The sequence below is a fragment of the Barbatula barbatula genome, assembly GCF_947034865.1.
Source record: "Barbatula barbatula genome assembly, chromosome: 5".
Lineage (NCBI taxonomy): Eukaryota > Metazoa > Chordata > Actinopteri > Cypriniformes > Nemacheilidae > Barbatula > Barbatula barbatula.
This window is the reverse complement of record NC_136769.1, coordinates 23,246,359-23,274,180: the sequence shown is the minus strand read 5'-3', so window position 1 is coordinate 23,274,180 and position 27,822 is coordinate 23,246,359. Positions and strand designations below refer to the sequence as shown.

Genomic DNA, 27,822 nt, shown 5'->3' with positions numbered 1-27,822 from the left:
AAGATTGTTATTCACGTCGGCACAAATGATGTTCGACTCTGTCAATCGGAGATCACTAGAGATAATATTAAAGAGGTGTGTGAGCTCGCAAGCACGATGTCAGAAACTGTAATATTCTCTGGCCCCCTCCCCACTTATCGTGGTGATGAGATACATAGCAGAGTATCATCACTAAATGGCTGGTTGTCTGAGTGGTGCCTGCAGAATGATATTGTTTTTATAAATAACTGGAAGAGTTTTGAGGGCAGACCTGACCTGTTGAAAAGTGATGGTCTCCACCCCTCCTGGGCTGGAGCTTCTCTTCTGTCAAGAAATATGGATCATAGTCTTAATGCTAAAACTTGACTCACTGGGGCCCAGGTCAGGGAGCAGACTGAATGGCTTAACCAACGGTCTGCTTGCCGTCTCACGTTGCAGAACACACATAATACACAACATGCGATAATACTTTCTCCCAAACATCATAAAATAGAGACTGTGTCTGTCCCCCGGATTAGCAAACATAAAATAAAGCGTAAACCTCTCAAAGGTAATTTAGTTAACGTTAAACTAACTAAACATGAACATAATACAGATAATCAACTGTTACGACTCGGATTGCTTAATATTAGATCTCTCTCTAATAAAGCACTTTTTGTTAATGATATGATAACAGATCATAAAATAGACATGCTCTGTCTCACAGAAACATGGCTAAAGCCAGATGATTATATTGCGTTAAATGAGTCTGTCCCCCAAGATTATTATTATAAACACGAGCCTCGCCTAAAAGGCAGAGGGGGAGGTGTTGCTGCACTTTAGCGTAACTCTTTTAGCATTTCTCAGAAGTCTAATCCTAAATACAATTCTTTTGAAGTCATGGTACTTGATGCATCAATACCTAATACTAAGGACAAAACATCTTTAAAATTTATTCTGGCTATTGTATATAGGCCTCCAGGGCACCACACAGATTTTTATTAAAGAATTTGGTGGGTTCTTATCAGAACTAGTACTGGCTGCAGACAGAGTCCTTGTTGCTGGGGACTTTAACATTCATGTAGATAATGATACAGATGCTTTAGGAATGGCTTTTAAAGACACTTAACTCCATGGGCGTTAGTCAACATGTGTCAGGACCTACTCACCTTCGTAATCATACTTTAGATTTAATTTTGTCTTACGATATAAACGTGGTCGATGTTAAAATCCTTCAGCAGAGCGAAGACATCTCAGATCATTATCTGGTATTATGCTTGCTTCAATACCCAATGGTGGCAAATCAAACTCCAAGTTACAAATATTGTAGAACAATAACTCAGACTACAAAAGGTGCGTTTCTTAATAATTTGCCTGAATTGTCTCAAATCTCTAGCATGAGTAACAACGTTGAAGATCTTGACTTTACTATTGAAAATATTAATGCCACCTTCTCGGAAACGCTAGACATAGTTGCTCCCTTGCGCTTAAAGAAGATTAAAAATGACAGACCGACACCGTGGAAAAATGAACACACTCAGGCTCTAAAGAAAGCAGCACGAAAAATGGAGCGCAACTTTAAAAAGACTAAATTAGAGGTATTTCGTACTGCCTGGAAGGATAGTACAAAAAAATACAGGAAAGCCCTAAAAACGTCTCGATCCGCCTACATTTCATCATTAATAGAAGAAAACCAAAATAACCCTAGGTTTTTATTTGATACAGTGGCTAAATTAACCAAAAATAAATCGTCAGCGACTTCTGATGCTGTATACCAGCATAGCAGTGATGATTTTATGAACTATTTCAAAAATAAAATCCAAGATATTCGAGAGAAAATTATAACTATGCAACCAGATGCGAAGCCCGCTGAACAAACGACTTACTACAGCACTCCTAAGGAGAAATTATGTTTATTTTCTACTATAGATCACGATGAACTATCGAAAATCATTAGATCATCTAAATCGACTACATGCATGCTATACCCTATACCTACAAATCTTCTGAAAGAGATGCTCCCAGAAATTATAGATCCTCTACTTAGCATTATTAACTCATCTCTGACATTAGGACATGTGCCTAAAGCATATAAGGTGGCTGTTATAAGGCCCCTTGTCAAAAAACCCCATCTGGACCCTGGAGAACTAGTTAACTATAGACCTATTTCGAATCTACCTTTCTTATCTAAAGTTCTGGAAAAAGTAGTCTCAACTCAAATATGTTCCTTCCTCCAAAGGAATGAGATTAATGAAGATTTCCAGTCTGGATTTAGAGCACATCACAGTACAGAGACTGCTCTGATTAGAGTTACAAATGATCTGTTTATGGCGTCCGACCGAGGTTGTATCTCCTTATTGGTGCTGCTAGATCTTAGTGCTGCATTCGACACCATTGACCACAGCATGCTCCTACATAGACTTGAAAATGATGTCGGTATTAAGGAAATAGCTTTGAAATGGCTTAGATCTTATTTATGCGACCGTTTCCAATATGTAAAAATAAACAATGAGGTATCACGCAAATCGCAAGTCCAGTACGGTGTACCACAGGGCTCAGTACTAGGGCCTATGCTCTTCGCATTATACATGTTACCCCTAGGAGATATAATAAAGCGACACGGAATAAGCTTTCACTGCTATGCTGATGATACGCAACTTTATATTTCCTCGAAGCCTCACGAAACACAGCAATTCCATCGAATAGTGGAATGCATTGTCGATATAAAAAAGTGGATGAGTAGCAATTTTTTATTACTGAACTCGGACAAAACTGAAGTGTTACTTATCGGACCGAAAACCGCCCTACGTAACAACCAAGAATACTGCTTAACTATTGATGGATGTTCCATAAAACCCTCATCTTCAGCTAAGAATCTTGGCTTTATATTCGATAGTACTCTGTCATTTGAGAACCAGGTCGCCAACACCTGTAAGATTGCGTTTTTCCATCTTAAAAATATATCTAAATTACGTCATATGCTGTCATCATCAGATGCGGAGAAGCTTATACATGCCTTTATGACATCAAGACTAGATTACTGTAATGCACTATTAGGTGGTTGCCCTGCAGGCCTATTACAAAAACTCCAACTGGTCCAAAATGCGGCAGCTCGAGTTCTTACACGTACAAAAAAGTATGAGCATATTAGCCCGGTTCTGTCAACCTTGCACTGGTTACCTATAAAGCATCGCATAAACTTTAAAATCTTGCTTATTACCTATAAAGCCTTGCATGGTTTAGCTCCTCACTACTTGAGAGAACTTCTTACGTATTATAGTCCATCACGTGCACTACGCTCTCAGGCGTCAGGTCAGTTGGTAATACCTAGAATTTCAAAATCAAGTGCAGGCGGCAGATCCTTTTCCTATCTAGCCCCTAAACTTTGGAACAGTCTTCCCTGCAATGTCCGGGAGGCAGACACACTCTGTCAGTTTAAATCTAGACTAAAGACGCATCTTTTTAATCTTGCATACACTAGATTATCATAATATATGTATTTCAAAGATCTAGGCTGCACTAGTTAGATCAACCGGAACCAGGGACACTTCCAATAACAACTGATGCATTTGTTGCATCAAAGAGTGCAGAACAGTACTCTACTCTCAGCCAGTCTTGTCTCATTGTTCCAAGGTTACAATAGCGGAGCGGGCAGGGCGCAATCCATTCCTAGACCTGACAAATGCTGGACGAAGGAAGTGACGTCCCTACAAAACTTCAGCTATTATTAGATTATTAATGATAATTTTAAATCTAATTTTTTTATTTTCGCCTTGTTGTGCAAGCACTGTTGAGCTTGTGCAGAGGCTGCAGTTTTTGCCAGAGGGGAACTGGAATCCCCTGGTTAGGCCTGGTTTCCCTCCGAGGTTTTTTTTCTCCTCCAATGGAGTTTTGGGTTCCTCGCCACCGTTTGCGTACTGTTTTGCACTGTTTTGCCTGGCCGGGGGGGCTGCTAGAATTTGTTAGTCTTATTTAATTAACACTGCATATAGGAATTTATTGTGTGTCTGATATTTGACCTGTGTTTTGAATTCCATAACCTTTTATGTTTTACTTATAGTCATTTTTTTCTTGTACAGCTGCTTTGTAACAATGAAAATTGTAAAAAGCGCTATATAAATAAAGCTGACTTGACTTGACTTGACTTTGGACTTCCTCCCATGAACTCTTGTTTTGCCCCACCCCCCTCCCTTGTTTGTTATTTTTATTGTCCCATCCCAACCCATTTATTGTTCTTGCTTGTCTGCCCTTAGTTTTGTTTACCATGTTTTGTTGGTTGTTGTCTGTTTCCCAGTCGGTCTTGTCTTGTTAGTGTTCTCCCTTGGTGAACGCCAGGGGGCGTTCATTAAGGGGGGGGTTCTGTCATGATTCTGCCTAATCTTGTCTTGGTTTTCTGGTCTAGGGGCAGAATCATGACAGACCCACGTGTTTTATGTGGAGAGAAACATATTATTGTCAATCAGGACATAATATGTGTTCTCTCCAGTCTCGTCATTGGCCCTGCCCCTCTCGTTCCTAGTATTGCTTTCCTCCTGTGTCTCATTACCCACACCTGCCCATTTGTATCTCCTTTGTTAGTCTCCCTATTTAATGCCCTCTTGTCTATTGTCTTGTGCTGGTTCGTTGTACGTGTTACCTTGTCTGTGCATGTCGTATTCCTTGAATGTTAGAGTTCCTAGTTCCCTTGTTCTTGGTTGTGTTAAGTTAGTAGTTTGTTTTTGCCCCCCATGTGGGAAGTGTTTGTTTTCTGTTTTGTATTCTAGTTTATTTAGTGTTTGTCCCCATTGTGGGTGTTTGTTTTGTTATTTATTATTAAAGTCCTTGTTAACCCCTTCATCCCTGTTTCGCTGCCTGCAATTGGGTTCTCCTTCAGTTCCATAACACTGGGCTTATTAATTTAATGTGCAGCCACCTGACTTATTATAAAGTTGAAAATAAAGATTACGATCTCCTTATAAATGGTAAATACATATTTGATAAAAAATTTACTAACAAAGATATAAGGCAAGTATTTAACGAACAAAAGAAAGTTACTCCGAGAGGGAAATTTTACTGGAATTCCATTTTAAGAGATGTTATTTGGAGAAAAGCATGGCTGCTCCCTTACAAATTTTGTATTTCTAATAAAGTAAGAGAAATTCATCTGAAGATCTTACACAAAATGTATCCAACTAATATGTGGCTTTCTAATTTTATGGATATTGGGAAAGAATGTTCCTTTTGTAACAACTGTGAGGAATCCTTAAATCATTTGTTTGCTGATTGCCTAAGTGTAAAGTCATTTTGGAAAGATTGTTTTTTTACTTTTTCAGTTAAAATTAATCTAACGATATCATTGAATGTGAAAGAAATTATTTGCTATTTTGAGAATGATGATAAAACTATTCAAAATTTTGTAAATTTTGTCATCTTGAATGGCAAATTTTTTATTCATAAATGTAGATTGTCAAAACCTCCTCCTTTACACAAGGTTTTCTCTAACGAACTCATTCTGTTAATGAAGTCTCTTAAAATTGTTAAAAACTCGAAAGCTATGTCTATTGTAAGATATGCTCAAGGGCACTTCAGTAATGACCTGCTGGCACTGAGATTAGAACCGGCAACCTTCTGATCACAAGCCCAACGCTCTAACCATTAGGCCACAGCTGACCCCTTACAGATTATGAATCTGGATTCATATATAATCCAAATACAGATCGTACTGAAAAGGATGCTGTTTTCAGAGTGAATGCACAAATGCCAATTCTTAAAATCCGGCACACTGCTTTTATTAGTGACAGTTAACATTATAAACGCATCATATCTATGAATACCAGAAAACATACTCTCTATGAGTGCACAACGCGTCATGTCTTTACAACGTGCACATTGTTTTTATATGTGACAATACACAGGACAAATGCGTCATATCTTTCAAAACCGAAAACATGACCCATTATGAATTCAGCATTTTACTAACATTAATTTCACAAGCTCGCCTTGCATACAATAACTGTTGATAGGGGACTGATATAAAGTGTATTTGGCATGCTGTCCCGGGGAGAGGGCCCCGGGCCCGGTGTGTGCCCGGACTCGGGTCGTTCCCCCCATTATACTGCGGTAAAGATAGGCTGATGGTGAGGAGTTGTGGTGGAGGAGGGATGCTGCGAAAATGTGGAGAGAATGCGAGTGAGGTGACTTGTCTATTTGTAGGGGTTTTCTCCCGGGCTAAAAGATGATTGGTGAGATTGGTATTAGGAAGGCAGCCGGGTTAGTTATCTGCACGTGCTCCTCCCAAACTTTGGTAATAAAACATCATTTGTGAAGCATCCTGGTGTAAAGTGTCTTCACCTGATGTTTTCTGCACATTCCGTTGAGACATAAGCTTCAGAGGCTCAGATGTCTGGAGTAAATGAAGACTGTGCATATCATGTCTCTGTCAGAAGGTGGAATGTAGTTAGCGATAATGGGCCGGGCTTATCATAGTGACATCACTTTTCTAGGAGAATGCCGACAGCCTGTTCAGTGTGGTTTATATGAGATTATGAAAATCAGAATTGATGGATTTGTATAATTACAGGGTGGTTCTACACACACACCGGTGACTCAAGTTTAGTTTATAATTTTTTTTAAAGGGGAATGACACACAACTAATTAAACTGGCTTGTGTAACCCTAAAGTGTAACAGAGGCATCAACATATAACAATGCATTTGTTTACTTTAGAGACAACGTGGGAACGGCCGTGCGATTCCACAACCACATTGAAAACCACCAGTCACAGAAACTCAGGTATCCTTTCCATACACAACTGAGTTGAGCATTTATGTTGAATGCTCAATATAATGTTATTGACAAAGCTATTTAAATCCAATAAAATCAGTATCGCATGACTCTGGAATACTTGATTCAGATTGGTCAATCAAGACATTTCAAGGTACATCATGCCATACATGTAGCATATCCTGACCGTAACCTTAAAATAATGGAATAAAACATATACAACATTATATGAAGAATATATATAAAATATCACCTAAATGATCTTGATATAGCATTTAATAAATGTAGTGCAGCTTTTGATCCATTTAAGAAACAGATATCTTGTAAACTCTTCATGGTTCGGAGGCTTTTATTTATTTAGATTTTTATAAATATTTTATAAAAACACTTCTGACTATTTGCAATGCATATATTTTCATTGGTTGTACCAACATCAGCCAATGCGTGACATGTCTTGTGCATTTTCTTTATTGTCATTAACACTAATGTATGAAGATGTTGACAGACAGAGAATAAGAGGCTTGGGAATGGCTTTGTGTGAAAGTGTTTCTGGAGACTGTAGTGTATGTATCACAGGCTGGATGTCAAGGCTTATATCTGGGATGGCCGGCTCATTAATTCAGCATTTCCTCCACCCCGAGGGAGGGAGGGAGGGAGGGAGGGAGGGAGGGAGGGAGGGAGGGAGGGAGGGAGGGAGGGAGGGAGGGAGGGAGGGAGGGAGAAAAAAGCTCAAAACACATACTTGTGTCACAGCCATTATAATCACTCATTGCTGGACACGATTGCTGAACTCCAAGGCTAAATGATAGGATTTCCCGGATGGACAGTACAGCCTTATCCTGCATATTTGCCTGAGCACTGCATCACTGAATGTTCATGAAGTAAACGTTCATACATCAGTGAATATTACCATGTGTGTAATGTGTCAGGGGCCAATTAAAAGACTGACAACAGTATGAAACACAGACTAGATTATGTAAGTATCCATTTAGCAAAAAGTTACTAAAAGCACACATATTTCAGAAACGAATCTTTTGGATGAGTAACTTCACTCATGGGGCTCAAAGGTGATGGGTCATTCTTTTCAGGACTCAGGACAACCTTCTGTTGTATAGTTGCACTATACCACACCGGCCTATTGAACCTTGAACATATGGTATATGCTAAATATGGTAAACATATGGTAAAACTTAGAGTTTGACTCACTTCTCTCTGTTGTAGTTCATGGTCGTCCTTCTCTAGGAGCCACTGGGAACGTACTGGAACATCCAGATGGTTTCAAGAGGAAAACCAGCATGAACAACCAGGTGCGGTCCATCTACATTTACAGTAGCATGACTGTGTCTATGTATTTGAAAGAGCATACAAACCACATGACAAAGTCATAAATCCCAAGTCACGTGATCTTCCATTGTTACTCAGATTCAGATAACGGTGTGTAGATATCAGTAGATCTGGTACATTCTTTGCCTATTTGGGGACACAAACAGTTAAAGTAGATGGTAAACCAGGGCCAAGAAAAACCCTCCGCAGCACACGTGACCGACTAGCAGGCAGACAGGGGCAGCTTGTGTCATCAGAATGAGAGCGGTAAGAAGTGGGACCATATGGGCGGCCCAGTTCTGGATCCTGATACATGCTTAGAGTTTGATTCCAGGCCAGGATTGGAAAGGTGTTGGGTTTAAGCTGAGAGCTGGAAAGAGGTAGGCACAGAAGACGAGGGATGCAGAACAGTCACTGACGGGACGGAGAGGAACCGAACAAGAGATTCAGGGCCTGCTCTGCCATGTTCTGCAGGATGGTGAGAGAGTTTGTTTGTTTGTTGAGAGGTCACTGGCTTGCATGGTGGGCCATGCATGCTGGTTCTTTGGCCATATACTGACCAAATTCTTTAGCAGAAGAATCTGGAGCTGTAAGCGCGTGTACAGACGGTCGGCACAGTTAATACGGCAGGAGCATAGAGAAAAAATGATGTATTGCGCCTGCATGCTGGGAAATGTTTGCTTGTACACTCGCACTAGTCACAAATAAACACACAGTCCGCGATGCGTGCTGACACACGGATGGTGATGTAGGGTCTGCAGCTTTAAATAACACACACCTTTCTCAACGCACTAACACTGATGCAAAATGAGCACAGATACCTTGCAGCATCACCCGGAGATAAGCTCACATCAGCACATACACACAAATATATACAGTATGCTGTGGGAAATAGCTTTTTTGTGGGTCATGTGATTTGTCTCTCTTGACAGCGAGTTGTTGTTTGCACCCGTACCTGTGATGGTAATTACCCATCAGTTTTCATTGCATGCTTGTTTCACCTCCTCTTCGCTCCTTCTTCACTTCGCTCAAACACACACACACGGTATGTTGCTGTTTCCACAGTTTTACATCTCCTGTCATCTTCATACTGAATCCCTTTTTTGGTGAGTAACTGACAGTATGTTTATGCTACGGACCTAACTGATACACCTAACTGTGTGCTGTTCCTTTTTTAAGCCTTTTTGTCCACATTTGAAGGCTATATTTAAAGAATGTCTTAGAGATGGATCTTGTGATTTTTCATTCAAACATTCTAATATCCAGTGCTGTAGTACTTGAGTCTGGACTCGAAACATTTTTTTGTAGTCTCGAACTTAGTCTACGTTGGTATTGAGTCAAATTCTCCTTCGAAACAAAACCATTTACGAAGCATATACGTTTGCTTTTTATTTGGACTCTTGATTTCCATCAAGTTAATTTACAAGGTGGGCAATTCATATGAATGTGTGTGTTCGTTTTAACCACCCCTGAACCTGTAACCATTACTGGTGAGAAAGCAAATGTTCCAATGAAATGAATTTATATAATTGAGCTACTTCGTAAAATAATTGTGAATTGTTCTGAGGTTGTGTTGGATTGTTTACATTGCAGTGTTATTTTCAACCATCCAAATGATCCTGAATACATTTTTGAGTACAGAATGAGCACTACTGCGTACAATTCATGAAAATGATACAAAATTGACAAAACAAGCTTTGTTTTTAATTCAAAATGCAACTTTCTATTTTCTTCTTTAAATATTTTTTCTCATGAGCTATACTCTCTCTCCTTTTAAGTGTGCGTCTCGTCAACTCCCTGTGGGGTTGAAGTCTTGTGTATCTCACCGGCTATTATTCCTCAAGTCTCTCTCTCTCCCTCTCTCGCTCGCTCCGTCACGCCTCCACGACCACCCTCTCCCCTCGAGCACCCCCCTCCCTCACGCCCCCCTACAGCTCCACATCGCTCGCCACGGCACCACAGCAGTCAGACTGCGTGCGGGAGTCAAGCGTGCGGCGGAGCGAAAGTGCAGAAAGAGTGAGACAGTGCGAGGAGATGAGCCACGGAGCAATCGAGATGGAAGAAAGCTTTGACGCAGAGGGCAGCTTTGACGATGCCTCGTGTTTGTCTCCCCAGAGCCCCGGGTCCACCTCCCCAGCCAGGAGGCAGACTAAGGAGCAGGAGATCAAGGAGACCAAAATCACAGTGAGTATTGACAAACACACTCATATACACACGCACACTCTTGCAGCTGTATAATGAAGGAGCTCCGCACTCCGAGTAATGAGTAGATGTCTCCCTGGAGGGCATCTGTAGACTCTGTAGATCCGATATTCTTAATGTCGATCAGAAAGCGCAAGTATGATGGAGTCTTGCAGGAGTGACCTGAGGGGTTTTAAACCAGTGGTCTGGTTGTTCCCTAAAGTGTTTGGCAGATGACTGCTCACTGTGCATTTGTGGATCTCTGTGCACGTGTGTGTGTTTTCTGAGTGATGTTGGTGATGTTTGTTTGCACGCTTCTTAAAGACGGGTTTCAAGTGTATGGATACACTATGACTGCTAGATTACATCACTTCTGTTTTGCAACACTGTGTTTTTGAGGATTTGATGAGCGAATGGAAGCACTGATCAAATGATCATCCCGAGATCACATCGCTGTGACGTGACCCCCTGGAAGAGCTTTGAATGGAAGAAAATGGAAAAGAACAGAGCGCAACATAAATCAAATCAGATTTTCTTTTCAGCACCTCAGAACCCCTCTGCATTGGCTTCTCTTCCACACACATTGAAACACTCGTATCTTCTCTCTTAGTAAAAGTCAAGAACTTGCTCCTTTAAACGCTGTAGACCACTATAGCACTAAACATGCTAACAAATGCATCGATTACTGACATGGCCGTTGCTTGCATACGCGAGATTCCCCGCCGTCACGCAGCTCCTGGAGCCTTGGCACTAATTTTCAAATTATGTATGCAGCGTGAGTGCGTGGACGTGGCTGCGCAGCTGCATTCGAATCCCGCTTTGATCCAGCTTCACCTGGAAACAACAACACATCGAGCACAGAGCTATACCCTCGCACACAGCTGATTTGACAGAAATCAGTAAATCAGAGGACTGAGTGTCAGATGTTGCAGGCGCATGACACTTCGGGTCATGTTGCATCACTGATCACGCAGATGTCTTCACGCCAGAGAACCATACGACTCCCACGAGAATAGAATGAGCAACAACAGCCGGGATGCATATGGCTGGATGATATTTTTGCTGAAAACTCTTAACACTTTAAAAATAAAGGTGCCAAAAGGGGCTCTTTTGATTCGCTAAAGATACTGAAAGGGTGTGCATTAATGTTAAATGTTTGCAACCATAAACCATTTAATAATTTTTAAGTTTACACTGTATTGTGAATGTCTTCTGAGCTTTGCCTTTATCCGCCTACATATGTTCACTAAAACATCAATACTGGGGTGGGTTAGTGTTAGGTAACCTGTATTTTGATAGTGGTGAGAGATGCTGTAGGACACGCAGCATTAGAGATAGGGCAGGTAAGGTGTCCGTCATCGGAGAGAGACCGCCCACCAGGGAGAGGGAACCAGAGAAGCCTAGAGAACTGGGGAAGACGTGGCTAGTTTCCATGGTGACAAAAGGCAATAGTACAGACTAATGGATGTTGAAATAAAAAAACACACATGCTCATTCAATGAGAGAAAAAGAGCGAGAATGAAGCAGGAGGAATGAAAGAAAGCTGTCATTCAACCTGTCGTTTGTAGGAAGAGACGACACACGCTGTGTTTGGAATAGAAAGTTTCAGAAGAATAGAAAGACCACTGTAGTGTTCATACGTGGTCTGCGTCATTATCAGCATCATTTCTTCACACAAAGGAATTCAGTTTGGCTTGAAGACACAGACGTTTCATATGTTAGAGATGATTTACAGTCAGCTTGCCATCATCACCAAATAAACATGATCACAGGGACATCAGGATGGTATATCACTCTGAAGGGATATTTTGGGCAAAAATGATCAACTGATTGCACATTATTCTGCTTATGACATGATTGCTTGACAAATAAATAAATGAATGAGTGATAAACATTTCAGTAATATGAGTTAAAATTATGGTATTTAGTCAAATTTTGTTTAAGTGTTTGCGTGAGACAATGATAGATACCTGTACATTATGCAGTTTAGCGCCGTTATACAAACCCTTTCAGCCAGATGAATTTCACATGTGCAAAAACACATGTGGTCACATCCATGCTGAATAAAAAAACGACCAAAACAAGCCAAAGATGGCGAAATCAGCATAACCAGTTTAAAAACCCACTAAAACAAGCCTGCGAACAGCTTATGGTTAATGCATTACTGTAGATGTCAATAATTTTGAAAATCTTTTTAGATTTGCCTGAAAATGGACTATTTGGCAAAAGCATTGCTAAAAATATCAATATTACTTAGTATTTTACTGGAACTTTAATCCATTTATGTGTGTTTATATACATTTATTTAAGCCAAATATAGGTATTTTTTAGCTCTTCTTGTAACTCACGAGCAATTCACCATGGCAACCGCTGAACAGGAGACACACGGAATCAATAGTGTGAATCTGTCGAGTGTTTGCGCCTGGAATTCTTTCACCTTTCACACACCTTCAGTATCTCTTAAGTATCACTAATGTGAAAGCAGAAGCATGTCAGTCAGGCACGTTTCCACTCCATCCCGCCTGCATCTGAAATAATAGGTGGCTGTCAACAGCTGGTCGGAGTGCAGGCAATTCAGAAGCCACATGTTAGCAACCGAATAAGATAAAATACATATATTGAGACCAGAATGAATTTGAAGGAAAACCAGAAATGGTGATGTCATCTGTTATAGTGTTGCACAAATATTGTTTTGTAGTTGGAGAAAAATGGCCTTTTGTCGCAATTTGTCGCTTAGCAACAGAGGCTGAGCCCCCTACAGTCAGAGCGATAGTTGAGATCTCTTAATGTATGTGTGCACATGTGTATGACTGCTGACCAGATGGGTGTTTCAGAGATTAATTTATTTGCTTGCCCGGTGATGTTGGGTCCCTGATGCAAGCCGCATGCTATCATTAGGTTTGTGATATTTGCAGCCGTTCAGCAGAAACAGCTGCTTTCCAACAGTCTCGTTCATTATGACATTAAATCAGAATGCGCCAACGGGTTCATGGGCCGTTGCCAGACATGCGCTGGCTGTGTAAGTTATTCTGCTTACCCAACAAATAATACCTCTGTTTTTAATGGGGACAATTGTACAGTGGAGATAGACCCAAAACAACAGTATGTGAGAGGGGGACAGAAGCTGTGATAGGACCACGAGCTGGGAAGTCAGTGCTCACATGACAATGAACCACTGTTTACCAATGTAATACCGGGGTGTTATACCAAGGTTACTGTAGTTACCTTTTTAAGGGACGGGAAACATGGACATTATATACAGCATATGGTTGCACAGTTGAGCATGTGCAAAACATTAGACACCGCATTGGTATGTAAATAGCTCATGTAGAGTTTTGTGGTATCTTGGGGAATCCTGTAATTGTGGCTGTATAAAGATGCCTCGGAATCTTAACTTTTACTGAAAATTAGTCCCCAATGGCAGACGGACGGATGTTGCCATCTTTAGTCTTTAGTTTTTTTTACCAGAGCAGTTCTGAAACAGGTAAGACATTTACTTTAAAGTAGCTAATAGAAACTGTTTAGTTTGAATGGCCGTCGGTGGAGAAGGATGCGTTTGCTGTAGTTTCAGTATATACCAGCAATGCCAAACTGCTTATTCAGAAGGCCAAACGCCTGAGCCACTCCAAAATGCTCTGATAGTGCCCCATACAGCGGAGGCTGCGGGGGCGTCCCGTATCCCAGCGTGTGTGGTGATATTATGTGCAGAAATTGCTTCATCTTTATGAAATCTAACTGTTCCACATGAAATGCACTTGGCATTTCAAAGCTCTCCCACTTTTGTGTAGTTGTCTGCCTTACAGACACAGAGATGAGTATGGTGATTTAGTAAGATGAGATGTCTGCTCCCAGAACCAACCGAACCAATCCACCCGCAGTATCAGGAGTAATATCCTTCTCCGCAATGACCCAAAACCAGTTTTGGCGTTTCCCAAATGGCGATTCGAGTAACCGTTTGGGTGGGAGTCAACGGACCCTACGTCAGCCCAGAGAAGGCTGAATGTGAGTGCGAGGATGGGGTTGTATTTCAACGTGTGGACGGAGGGTGTAATAAGCTCTTGATAAGGGTGGCTCACTTCACTTAAGAGTTCTAAAGGAGAGAAGACGTGCCAGCATCTGATGAATGGCCTCATTTTGGGGACGATGAGAGGAAAGGGATAAACAACACGAGTGATAGATGTGATGGCACTGTAATGGAAAATCTACTGGCCACGACAATCAGTATGATCTTCCAGGCATGAAATGAACAAAGTGACAAGGCCAGATAGACTAAATCACCTCAAACGGCATCCGATTAGGAAATGTATGGGGCGAGTGGATACGTCTTATCGCTGTTCATATGTAAGGCCTGTTTATTCACTGTTTTGATTATAATTGCGTGTTTTGAAGACGCAATGTACAGAGATGCACAATTTGCATTCCACTTTCTAGTGCGTCCTGAAAGAGTCTTGGAGACTCAAAACTTTGTGGACAGTGGAAAAGTTCATACAGGAGTTAATGCTGGAAGAGGCTGTGCTGAGGAGAGATAACAACTCATAATTCATCATGTCGAGCCTGAGTCTCATGTCCTCGTAGTCCTCTGAAAGTAAATTCACATTCATTTGTATAGCGCTTTTCACAATGTATACCGTTTTAAATAAGCTTACCAGAAAGGGCCAATACGTGAACAACTTTTTATTACTCTACTTGGATGTTTTGTTTGATGATTCAAATAAAATGGGTTTCCATACCATTTCAACACGTCTGTTTTATTCTTGACAGGCAGAATTGATCAATATTTGCCTATGATAACGATTACTTTTTCTTAGTCTAACTATCGAGTTTTGTACTCACAAATATCTTAATGTTATTATTATTGTGCTTTTAATGCAGAAGAAGCGCAGCTCCCCTGCATCTGCATTTGTTTACAGTCTATAGTCTTGCAACAACTAACATGCATTTGGCTCCCCTGCAGCCGTTGACACATCGCAGCAGCTAACCGAAGCAGCCAATGAGTGGCTTATTATATAAGAAGAAGATAATAAAAATAGAAGATAATCTTTTGCATTACATCTGATATAACTAGAAAACAAAGTTATGAGATGCATTATGCTTTTTGTGTCTTTCATCAATAGATTTTAACTAAGAGAGTGTGTCTTCGGGGAACTGTATCAGGAAGGCTATACCAAAGTTTTGGAGCCAAATGCGAAAAGGCTTTTTCTGCTTTGGTGGACTTTGCTATGGGAGCTTCCAAAAGTCCAGAGTTTTGTGATCTTAAAGCGTGCGATGGATAAATTTGGCATTTGTGTTACCCAGCATTCTGTGTGTTTGTAACATGTTTTAATGATTTAATTAAAAGAATGTTTTAATCAATAAAATACACACAAGGGTGTGTGTGATGCACTGAAGGGCTATGGTAGGGAGGACATCCTGTTTGGCAGAGGAAGGGAGGCGGTACAGATGGAGAGCATTACATAATTGCAGTGCTTACATGTTAATTGGAGACGCCATGGATCCCAGAGTGTATACTCAAACACATTATGAGCCTACACACTAACTGCAGTCAGAAGCAGGGAAAGCTAGCAGTGTGAGCGCTGTGTTGTGATGTGTTTCTTTGGGACTAATCTTACTCTTAACAACTCTATTTTTCGTGACAAGTTCACAATGACATACTGCTTTCTGCACAGTGTGCAGTAGGATACAGCACAGTTAAAGACCCCTGGGGTTGGAGGTCCATTTTAGATGAATTTTTTCAAAAAACACCACTTTCCCTAACATCACTTTATCACTTTACGTTCCAAAGGTCTTGGCTTGTAACATTTTTAAGATATATAGCTTAAAATAAGACCAGAAAGAAAACAAAAGTTAATACTTTTTTTGCTTGGTTAAAGGAACTATTAAATACAGATATATTTCAGAAATTGCAGTTCAGCTAAGTTTAATACATAACCGTATTAACCTTTTTTACAGTTTAGTAAAAGTGCAGTAGTTTTTGATAGATTGATCACCATCTGTATTATTAATTTATGTGATTAGGGCTGTCAAACAATATATCACAATGAATCGCATCTAGAATAAAAGTTTGTGTTTACATAATATATGTCTGTGTACTGTGCAAATTCATTTTGATTTGTTTTGATAAATACATACATATAAATGCATATGTTTAAGAAAAATATTACATTACATATAATGTATTTAAATTGTGGGTGAATATAATTGAATACATGAAAATATATCCTAAATATGTATCTTTGTATGTGTGTGTGTGTGTGTGTGTGTGTGTGTGTGTTAACAACACACACAAGAATATGCACATTATATATATAAACAAAAAAGAATATGCACATTATATAGACATATATCACATGCAGACACAACCTTTTATTTTGGATGCGATTAATTTCCAAGCCCTTATTTCTACCACAATATTATAGTGATTACCAATGGTTCAGTACCTATAGCCTAGTTAAACTATGGTTACCATGGTAAATCATTGTAAGGGATGATCGTTGTTCCAGCAAATAAACCTTTAAGTGTGGTGAGTCTACATTCAAGAGTCCCCCTATACATAAACATTAACCAAATACTTAACATAATTAACAATGGAGAAAACATTGATGACTATAAAAAGTATGTGACCCTGACTTCCTGTCTGAATAGAAAGACAACTGTTCTGCTAAAATGTACAAAAGCCCCCATTGTTCTCATATGGTGCTTACTGACCAGTCTGGCTCTTTTATATCATGACCTTTCAATCTACTCCCTGTTGATACACACCAGCGTTTTCTCACTCAACCTGTGAAGTGACACCTCTCTATCTCGCTTTGTTTCATCTCTCCACAGATCAACTGCGTGACTTTCCCTGTGTCCACGTCAACACCAGAGCAGCAGCTACTCAAGCCCAATGAATGGAGCTACTGCGACTATTTTTGGGTGAGAGAAAGCGAGAGAGTGGACGCATGTTTATCCTGGAGAAAATTAAGACACATACAGTGCACATGTTGCATCCGTACACATCGTGGGGACACCCATAGATCCAATGCCTTTTTTCACCCTTAAACCTTTCCCCTAACTCCAACCGCCACCTTTTTTTGTTATCAAATAAGCCTAATATAATATGTGTAATTATTAGTTTTATCACTGGACACAAAGCCAAAGAAAAAGAGTATATAAGATAACTAAAATTCTGGGGCAGTCAGCATGAGTTTACAAGTGGAATATGAATGAGAGGGGTTGAAGTGAACATATGTGGCTTTACAGGTTCTCTCTGGCTGCTTCTCGACCCACACGTGTTAAAAGGTTATGACACTTCTGTGATGTGTGGAATGGCACATCAGCAGCCATCACAACAGCAGACTCTTACACCCACACAAACAAGAGTATAATCGACATACCATGCACAAACACCGCATCAGGGGCACTCGTGTTTTAATAGTCATACACTGCATGACCAATACAGGCCCTTCTGTGAAGCACACTGCACAGTTACACCCGCGAGGGGCTACGCCAGCTCCTACACTCTCTGATTCACACAGACCCTGACGCTCTGACTCACACGCTCACGTGTTGTTGACAGTCTGTTGCTGATGATGTCACGGCCATGCACGCACGCGTACATGTGTAATAGCTCTCTACCCTCTGCAGGCCGATAAGAGGGACCCTCAGGGGGCCACAGTACCAGGGTTCGAAGTACTGCTGCAGAAACAGCTGAAAGGGAAACATATGCAGAAAGAGATGGCCGAGTTCATCAGAGAACGGTGGGCAGATGCGCTTTCCTTTAGTCTTACATAACAAATCACTCTGTTTTCAAAGCCTCTGTGCTAACCATACCGAAGTATTATACCTGACCAGACTGTATGTTTCACATGTGTTTCTCTCTGTTTTAAAACATCCTGTGAATGAGTATGAAGAAAATGTGTAGTAAACCTGTTATGACAGTGTTATAACAATGTCATTACAAACAAATATGTGTAATTGCAATTTGTCATTTCTTATTTATTTGGTATACATATTTCTGAAAGCAGTGCTTGTGTTTGCCCATACAAAAATTCAACAAATTAATATATGTAATAATAAATACAGTCACATTAATAAAAGGACAAATTCACAAATAAATGTGGTGCCCTAAAATAGCAATAATGTATATCATTCCTCTGCATCTTTAGTTTATTTATTATCTACACATTTAGTCGAGTAAAATCTAAGAGGTTTTCGAAAACATTTCATTTTTATTAACGTTTGAGCGCAATTGAACATGCAATTCAGACAAAAATTTAATAATTGGCCTGAGCAGCGCCATATTAAGTCAAATACACATGGAGTGTCCATCAAATCTCACTTCACTCATACTTTTTGCCTCATTTTATTAGTTGCCATTCGATTTTCTTCATACATATGATTATAATTTATTCCTTGACATTATGACAAAAATTATTTGTCAAGAAAAGGCTAGAGCATATCCATTCATGTTGGCCAAGTTAGAATGAATGTATTCAGTTTGATCCCTCTCCCAAAGTCAATATTATCCCTTAAGGATTGCCATGAGCACAGCTCTCCTTTTTGTCCAGAACACAGATCATGTGTTTGTTTATAGCATTTTGTTTTCACAATTGGCCGAGTTTGTCCTATTTGATTACAACCAAAGAGTGCCTTAAACCATGTCAAATCTTATACACTTCTTAAACCAAATCTTTAAGATACACAGACGACGAGACACACATTCTCGAATTTATAAGAAAAAATCCCATTAGACTCACTGTACATTTAAGAATGGACCAAACTTGAGATGTGAAGCAATCACCCTTAAAATGCCCTATTAAAAAAATACCTCTAATTCTAGCAACACCCATTGTCTAACCATGATAAATTCAAATGAAAATGTGTTTTATTCAGGTGATTTATGTATTTATTTTGTATGCATTTTTTGCTAGTAAATGTGTAGCTTCTATAGAGCTCTGAATTGTCAGGCTCTCCATCTCAAAAATGTTTGGAGATGAACCATAAACCTACCACTGTCGTCCGTAATGTGTTTCACATTAGCGGCATCAGTGAAGCTCTTTCTTGTTTACATCCCTTAAATGGCCTTGAAAAATAAATATGACACTGTTCACTGTCACTGCTCATTTTTAGTATTTGTAATCAGGAGTTTTGCCAGTAGGGTGCCATAATGTCACTTTGTTATCTATTCATCTTTTCTTGATTTCTTGTGCTTCAGGATAAAAATCGAAGAGGAATATGCCAAGAATCTCTCCAAACTCTCTCAGTCCCCTCTGGCAGCACAAGAGGAAGGGTGAGTCTACAGTAAAGTCCTTAATGCTCAATGGGATTTGGGGATTTCTGGTGACAGGGAGCACAGTGTTGTGTAGACTTAAATTAAAGGCCAATGATAAAAAAAGAAGACAAATCTGGGTTAACTTATAAAAATGTAATGGTTCTTCCGTATCATGTCATGTTTCTCTTGGATCATGACACAACCTCATGTTTAATGTGGAGAGAGGCATTTTTGCCCCTTATGGTTTGCCATACTCTCTCCGGTCTCGTCTCGTCTCTGTTCCCGCCCTCTCGTCTCCTCATTAGTACCTGATGCCCCGCAGCTGTCCCTCTTGATCTTGATCAATGTTACCTTTAGTCCTGTCTAGTTTAGTTAGTCCATGTTCCTGTTTGTCTGTCATGTTAATATGACTCTCTGTTATTTTACCCCCTCTTGTTTGGGTGTCTGGCTCCTCGGTCCTTGTGTCTCACCCCGGATCATGACAAAAAAAGAAATATGTTAACTTATTAATTTCATGTTAACTTGTTATGTTAACTAATATTTTTAAGTTCAATTAATTAAGATATTTAAAGCATTTATTTTTACAGTGTGTAGCCATGCACCCTCATCATACAGCCATCATGCATTGAATGCAATACTGATGCACTTTAGCACTAGGCTAATTATTTCGCTTCGTCATCATGAAATTTACACGTTTGTACAGGTTTCCTGCATCTTAGGTATTTTTGATTATGTGCTCAAATTAGATCTTAACACAACAAAGCTCAGATTTAGAGTTTCACTAAAGTCAATCTTTTTATGAATTCAGTATGAAATTAAACATTTATCTTTGTTTAAATGTAGTCATTACTCACATAATCTGCCTTCTGATATTATGTTACTGCAACAGCTTGGTTTTAAAGATTCTGAGAAACATGAACTCCTTTACCTGGTTTGCAGAGTAAAAACAGTGTTTGTGTTGTTTTAACCATGTTCATTGTGTTCCGGTTTGATTTAGGACTCTGGGAGACGCCTGGGCCCAACTTAAGAAGAGTCTCGCTGATGAAGCCGAGGTCCATCTCAAGTTTTCTTCGAAGGTGGGCAGTTCTCTCAGGGTGTTCCTCAACAGTGATGATGTAAGACTCAACCAAGACGCTGTACAATCGAATAACGCTTTCAAACTTGTGCATTGGCCTGGGAAGCTAAATAACCCTGCCATAATTTCTTTCCTGTGCAGTTTTGAGATGTTATTAGCTGCTCTGTGTAATGAGCTACACAGCTTTCCTCACATTGCTGCAGTTTGGCTTTTCTCACTGCTGCTCCATTTAGCTCTGGTGTGGGAGATTAATGGCAGGAAGATGGAGGTGATTCTGCCGTCTTATTCCTGCAGATTTACTGTACCTTCAGCACTCTGGAGACTACAAAATAAAAATAAAACTCCCTCAGACAACATCATGATCATTACTGAAGTACCTGCTCCAGATACAAGCTGAAGTGAAGCACATGCCCTATAAGACGTGTTGACTCTTGCCCAGGTGTGCAATGGATGGTCTGATTGTGCCAGATTTGGGCGGCGGTTCCAGATTGTGTGTCTTCACTGATTTAGAGGCGTCTATCTTTTTAGCTCCAGAGTGAAGTGGAGAAGCCATTACTGACCTTTAGAGGAGACAACTTTAAAAAGGACATGAAAAAATATGACCATCACATCTCAGATCTGAGGAAGCAGCTGGTCAGTCGCTACGCTGCGGTTGAGAAGGTATGACTCTTATTGGTTTTCATCTTAAAGTGTGTTTTTCAAAGTCTTTCAAAAATCTTTCTCCTCCCACTTTTGACTTTATTATGCGTTTCGAGTCTTTCAGAAGGGTGTAAAGGTGTGTGAGAATTAAACCCATGTTGTTGCAACTGTACCGTCATGTTCTCACAGCTTCAGTACCTGAACACCACCGTTTACCATTTACAGTACATTGTTTAGAACTGGGTCTGTTGTTTTTTTAAAGCCAATTTATAAATCAGCATGTCTGTCCAAACGTTATCACAGCAGATGGCTGAATGAGACATAAGAACGGTGCATTTTGGCCACATCTATTTGAATTTTGAAAAACCAACAGCTCAAGGCTGAGCTTTAAAGATCCTTTTGCAGATGATGTGGACAAATCATTCCCGACAACAGTTGGTATTCCATGTAATACTGTTTATTAGCCTAACTACGGGTAATATTTATATGTAATATTATAATAATATATCTAATGATAATATTTTTAATAATTTATATCTAATATATCTATATACAGTATATACTGTATATCAGATTTCATGAGGGAAATTAAATTTCAGTTGCTCAACACGTCAATTCAGTTGTGATTTAAACACAGCAGACAAAGGCAAGAAAAAACTCCCAAGATGTTTAGATAGAATGGATATGACTTGAGACTCAGCAGGGAAGTTGGTTGGCGCATGTATAAACACAGACACACAGATATAGTCCAGGTATGAATTAACACACGTGTCTGTGTTGTATTGCAGGCACGGAGGGCTCTGGTGGACAGACAGAAGGATCTGGAGGTGAAGACACAGCAGCTTGAGATCAAACTGAGCAACAAGACTGAGGAGGACATAAAAAAGGCCAGACGGAAATCCACACAAGCAGGTGAAAGCCTCCATTCAAGTAAACCTTCTTAACCTTACTAAACAAACCCGATGCCAGCTTTCTTCATTGAAATTGCTAAGTAATTCATAGTTTGTATCTACAATAGGAGGTACAACTACAAACCAAGTTCAGGCCCACAGGGAAATATGGTTACTCAGATGTTCTCATAGCTCAGCAGATCTATAGGAGTTTCAGCTGTTGCACAAAACTTCTTCTCAGACATTTCTCCTCAAATTACTGATGAGCAAAAATAATAGAAACAAATGAGACTATTGTTGACAAAAGTAAAGATCTACAAACGAATGTGGATATTATAACACTATCTCACTATCTGGTTTTATAAGAATTTATTGAGACATATTTAAGTTCAACCCGATCTCACAGGAATTTGTTACTATTTTGCAAGGTGGCTTATTCTTATGAATTCGTACGTTGTGAATGTGACAAAAACCTACGATTACTAGGAAAAAAAAGGATACTAAAGCCCCACCCCTAACCCCTTAAAGTCACTGCCGCAGAAGTATACACCTCCCTCAGAAACACTTGCTTTACTCGTTTTAAGTGATTCTCTTCCACTCTTGATGTCTTTTGTGAAACGAACTCTCCATAATCCAACATCGGCCCATTTTATTTTTTGGGTAAATCTAGCAAATTGCCTGCCCTTGTTGTAGCCAAGTCCAGTTAAGTCAAGTCAAGTCAAGTCAGCTTTATTTATATAGTGCTTTTTACAATTTTCATTGTTACAAAGCAGCTGTACAAGAAAACATTGACTATAAGTAAAACATAAAAGGTTATGGAAGTCAAAACACAGGTCAAATATCAGACACAAAATAAATTCCTATATGCAGTGTTAATTAAATAAGACTATCAAATTCTAGCAGCCCCCCCGGCCAGGCAAACAAAAACCTCAGAGGGAAACCAGGCCTAACCAGGGGAGCGTGACGAGTCTGTGGAGTTGGGACTGTGTTTTTGAGGCATGACGAACAGGATGGGAGAGAAGAGTGCAGGGGATAGAGAGGATCTTGGATCGGCCCTGGGAGCGGGCATTTAAAAGGAGCCAGGCCATATTGGTTCCAGACGTTGAGTTGGGAAATGCATGGAGTAATGATCTATTTTTGCAGTGGGAAAACTGGCCCCACGGGAGCTCACAAGTAGCCTGCAAAGCCTCATATTGCAGAAAACCATGCACTTTATCCTGTTCTGGTTATTGACACTAAACATTAGAAGAGCTGGCAGCCCGCAGAGGTTCACATGCTCTGAATGGTCGGATGTGTCTCTTAATATTTGAGATTCAGTGCTTATAGAACAACAGAGAGCCAAATGTACAAGATTCATGCCACTAGCTGCAATGTTGCTTCGCTGTGTATGATAGATGGATGGTAATATTTGCGCTTCATATTTGCAAAATGACTACATTAATATACTTTGTGCTTAAATAAAATGAATGCACAAAACACTTTCTGGTACTTAGACTTTTAATTGATCGGTGAAAAATAAGCCAGCAAGTAACATTGATAACCATAGTAATGGCATGGTATTTTTGACATGACAGTTTGGGAATGACATTCTTGAAAGTATGTATGTATGAAGGGAGGACAGTATGTATGAAAAGTGTTCCTGTAGTTAGTTTATTACTAAATAAACATGTTGTTCAAAATTGTATATTGTAATCTGAATATCCTGGACTAAATAAAGCCAGTTTATTAGCCAATAAGAGTACGCACACAGTAAATGTGAACTCCTTCAATACTGCTTAAAAGCATCTCTGGATAAGACCTTAAGAAACCGCTTAATAAAATGAGAACATTTCATCAAATTTTTATTATTTGACAATAATCAATTTCTAACAAAGTTTTGAATTGTTTTAGTCACAACATAAAGTACGTATAGTTACCTTTGTGTTATTCCGCAGTGTTGATGAGTTCATTATTATTATAAAATATCGTGGCTGTCCTTCCAAAACCTCAAATGTCCAAATTCACAGCTTTTGAGGAAATGAAAAAAACTCAGTTCTAATAAATGATTAAATACACTTTTAATACTACCTATTGGCTAGATATTTGCAAAACCCAGTGACGAAAAGGTGAATAATAATAATGATTTACAAAATCTGGAGATCTGGAGATGTTTCAAGAACAGCAGTGATTTGAAAAAGTCCTCAGCTACCCAAATATTTTGAGCGCTATGTTATAAGAATGTCATAATATGGTTATAAATGATAATGACTAATGTGTTACTTATAAGCATTGTTCCGGATGTATTAAGATCATTGATAGTGCTGTTTAAGGCCAGTGTGAAATAGACCTGAAATGAAAACAGATTTAGCTTTAAATGGTTTGTTTTTCCATCTTTTAGTGTTTCACTGCATATTGTTTTGAACTGTGCCACTGCCAACATTTTTACAGTGTAGCTGAGCTCAGTAGAAAAAGCCTGTATGATGTTATCCCCCCCCCATCTCATGGAAACTCCCACGCGCCGAGCTATTCACAGTTCCCAGCATAAATCAATGGGCAAACATTAAACATTGGTCAGATGAAACCTTCCTTCAATAATCGTGGCAGCTTAAAATAAATGTCTTTTAGAGACTGGACCTCATTTACATATAGATGGAAAGATTGGACCCCGTGTCCCAAGGGTGCCAATATTCAGTCTTTCTGACATAGGTCTACCCCGTTAGATTAGCTTTACTTGTGCATATAATGACAATTGTTCTTGTTATTACACAGTATCTCATAATAAATCAAATACAATTCAGTCAAATATATGATTTGAGCAGGATCCGCTCCTGTTATGTAACTAAAAGACTGATGCTTTTTGTGTTTAATGTCAATAGGTGATGATCTGATGCGCTGTGTTGACCTGTACAATCAGGCTCAGTCTAAATGGTTTGAAGAGATGGTCACATCAAGCTTGGTAAATACCATGTTTTACTACAATTTCCTCGTTCAAATAACATATAAATGATAACTGAAGACTATTATTATAGGTTTGATGGGCTTTTATTGGCTATTTTCAATACGGCTACGAATCAGATTTCAGAGCCGGATCTAATATTCCCACCGGCCTGCTTATGAGTGAGTGATACTCTGTGTTTGTGATTTGAAGGAATTGGAGAGATTGGAGGTGGAGCGGGTGGAGATGATACAGCAACACCTGCGGCAGTACACAACATTGCGTCACGAGACAGACATGTTCAACCAAAGTGTGAGAAACTCTCTCTTATATGACACTGAACCAGATTTCATTATCTTCAAACACCGAGAGCTTTTCTTTGTTTTCCAAAAAGCTGTCAAATCATGGATGCCTGCACACTGGTGGTGGTTGAGAAAAGAGCCCCCCAATATGCCAATAAAGGGCATGCTAATAATAACTAATTAATAGTGAGATTTGCCCCCTATACTGGAGTGATACGCATTATTTTAATTCATTAATACGTTTTTATTTCATCATTTTATTTTCAATAAAGCAGCTGTATCATGAGCTTCACATCTCTCACTTGACACAGACATCCTCTAACCAGAAACAATATGACCCTCAAAGATGCCTCTCTGCATACTATTGTACAAAAACATGCAGTAATATGTAGATACAAGTACAGTAAAACAAAGCCGATCAGATGTTCAGAATGTCTGGGTATATACAGTACAACACTTTGACTGAATCGGGTAAACTCAATAAAACACAGGAAATGTGTCATGACCCATAACAGAGGGTAAACAGTATAAGTCAATTCTTTTTTATTTATAAGATACTCATGCGGTGTGAAAGTTGAGGGATTAACAGCAGACTTGGCCCGAAGTCTCAACTACACATGGTCATGGAAACAGAGCAACAGTTTGTGTGCGTATCAACAGATGGATCTCAAACAGGACGTCATGTTTTCTGTGACACCTGACAGAGTTGCCAACAGAGACCATGAAGTCATTATACATGATGTCAGAGATACTATGTGGCTTTATTCCTCATTTTATATTTTACTAGCATATTACAGATATTAGTTAAAAGAGCTTTTTATACATATATTCGTACATTACTTGAATTAGCATAATTGTATATATTGAACAGTACTTAGTCAATAGTTCATCTCTGTTATGGGAAATAAATAATAGTGCCAATTTCACAACTAGCAAAAGAATAAGCAATGTTTCGATGTTACAGTGAAATGATATTTATTATTAGCTAAGTACCCATAACATTTTGTAAAAATGTTATTTGTTTAATAGCAAACAGTGAGTGACTACTTATTATCAAACCTTTCAAACATATTAATATTACTGATAAATCATTATTAGACTTTGCAAAGCTTTAAACAGTTATGAGTCAATATTTGGATTTGGAGGGTGTACAGTGCCCCCCTGTGGTTGTACCCCAATGTGTACAGTGCTTATAGCCCTGGTAGTTGTAAACCAGGATTTCTTGAATATAATAAAGTTAACATTTTCAATAACACTGCAATCCGTAGCTTTTTGAAATAAACCAATATTAGTTATGCAAGCACATGAAGAAAAATCTGTTTTCAAAACTCCATTCCCCCTTTCCTTTCACCGTGTACTTCCTAACCTTATTTGTTTTAACAATAGTTAGCTTATTACAAATATTGTATATGTGATAAATAATCTCCAGGATTGTTTGCGGCAAATGGCACTCTGAATAAGTAAAATAACTAACCATAATATACTATATACATTTGCGCATCATGTGCTAAATACATTTTGGGTTATTTCGTAACCTTCCTTGATAGTCAAAGACCTGTTTTTGTGTTTTAGACGTTGGAGCCGGTGGACCAGCTTCTGCAGAGTGTGGACCCTGGCAAAGACAGAGAGCTGTGGGTGAGAGAACACAAGACAGGTGACCAGAGGCCCGTGGACATGGACATCTAGATCAATCCACATACACAACATATACAGTATGAATTTACCTGCATGCCACATGAGTACTTCAACCTCAGCCGAAGCCATACAGGTATCTCCCACTTGAAGCACTGCTTGTTTTAGGGATCTCTGTTGTTGGAAAACAGTGGAAGATTGCAAAATCACAGCTTTACAGAAGAGTTTGTCAATGCGACGGTGAACGGGTGAAAGGACAGCAGCACATCTGAATGCATTATAAATATTGACCAGCCGTCCTTGTGCTGCGTTTTAATATACAATACAACATGTCCTTTCACAGATACATACAGTATATATGAAGAGTAAAAACTGCATTCCAATTCATATCAATCAAACAGCAGTTGGTTTGTTTTCATTTAAGCCATAATAGCTAAACAAATACAGCTAACAAACACAATAGAACACGATAGAAACATGATAACATAATTGAAAACATGTTTTACATTTTTTTTAAACTGAGTTATCTCACTGTGGAACCAAACTCTTCATATATATGTTAAATACTGTAAATATTCATACGGTATATAGTGAATAACTTTTTAATGCGACTTAAGACTTCCCAGTATGTCTTTGACATTTACACAATGAAAAAAGTTAAGGCTCCATTGATAAACATCAGAACAAGAGCTGTACAGTGAAACATTTGCTGCAGTGGATGCCTGTAAAGGAAATGCCATCCAACCCATTTTTATTTTAGCTTTGTCTGTGTTAAAGTGAAATTGTGTATGCACAACTAAACTCAACGCATGGTTGCAGTATTAAGGCACACATAGGGTTGTTTCTCCAGAAACTAGTTCACTAGTTAAAAAAATATAGTAACCCAGAAACAAC

General features: G+C 39.3%; 1 protein-coding gene across 3 annotated transcripts in view; it reads left to right on the top strand.

Moving 5' to 3' along the window:
- The window catches only part of gas7a (growth arrest-specific 7a), a 35,103-nt gene extending 7,914 nt beyond the window's left edge, over nucleotides 1-27,189 (top strand). The window contains exons 3-14 of one of the 3 annotated variants that reach the window (XM_079455597.1): nucleotides 6,663-6,728; nucleotides 7,941-8,026; nucleotides 10,158-10,226; nucleotides 17,049-17,138; nucleotides 17,850-17,962; nucleotides 19,420-19,494; nucleotides 20,474-20,552; nucleotides 21,080-21,211; nucleotides 21,979-22,102; nucleotides 24,936-25,015; nucleotides 25,208-25,306; nucleotides 26,869-27,189. In XM_079455597.1, coding sequence (XP_079311723.1) covers nucleotides 6,663-6,728; nucleotides 7,941-8,026; nucleotides 10,158-10,226; nucleotides 17,049-17,138; nucleotides 17,850-17,962; nucleotides 19,420-19,494; nucleotides 20,474-20,552; nucleotides 21,080-21,211; nucleotides 21,979-22,102; nucleotides 24,936-25,015; nucleotides 25,208-25,306; nucleotides 26,869-26,982 — 1,127 coding nt within the window. In that variant the 3' untranslated portion in view covers nucleotides 26,983-27,189. Of the gene's footprint in view, nucleotides 1-6,662; nucleotides 6,729-7,940; nucleotides 8,027-8,489; nucleotides 8,521-10,055; nucleotides 10,227-17,048; nucleotides 17,139-17,849; nucleotides 17,963-19,419; nucleotides 19,495-20,473; nucleotides 20,553-21,079; nucleotides 21,212-21,978; nucleotides 22,103-24,935; nucleotides 25,016-25,207; nucleotides 25,307-26,868 lie in introns of those variants that run through there. The other 2 variants (XM_079455599.1, XM_079455598.1) reach the window with 2 other exon arrangements.
- The last annotated feature ends 633 nt before the right edge of the window (nucleotides 27,190-27,822 follow it).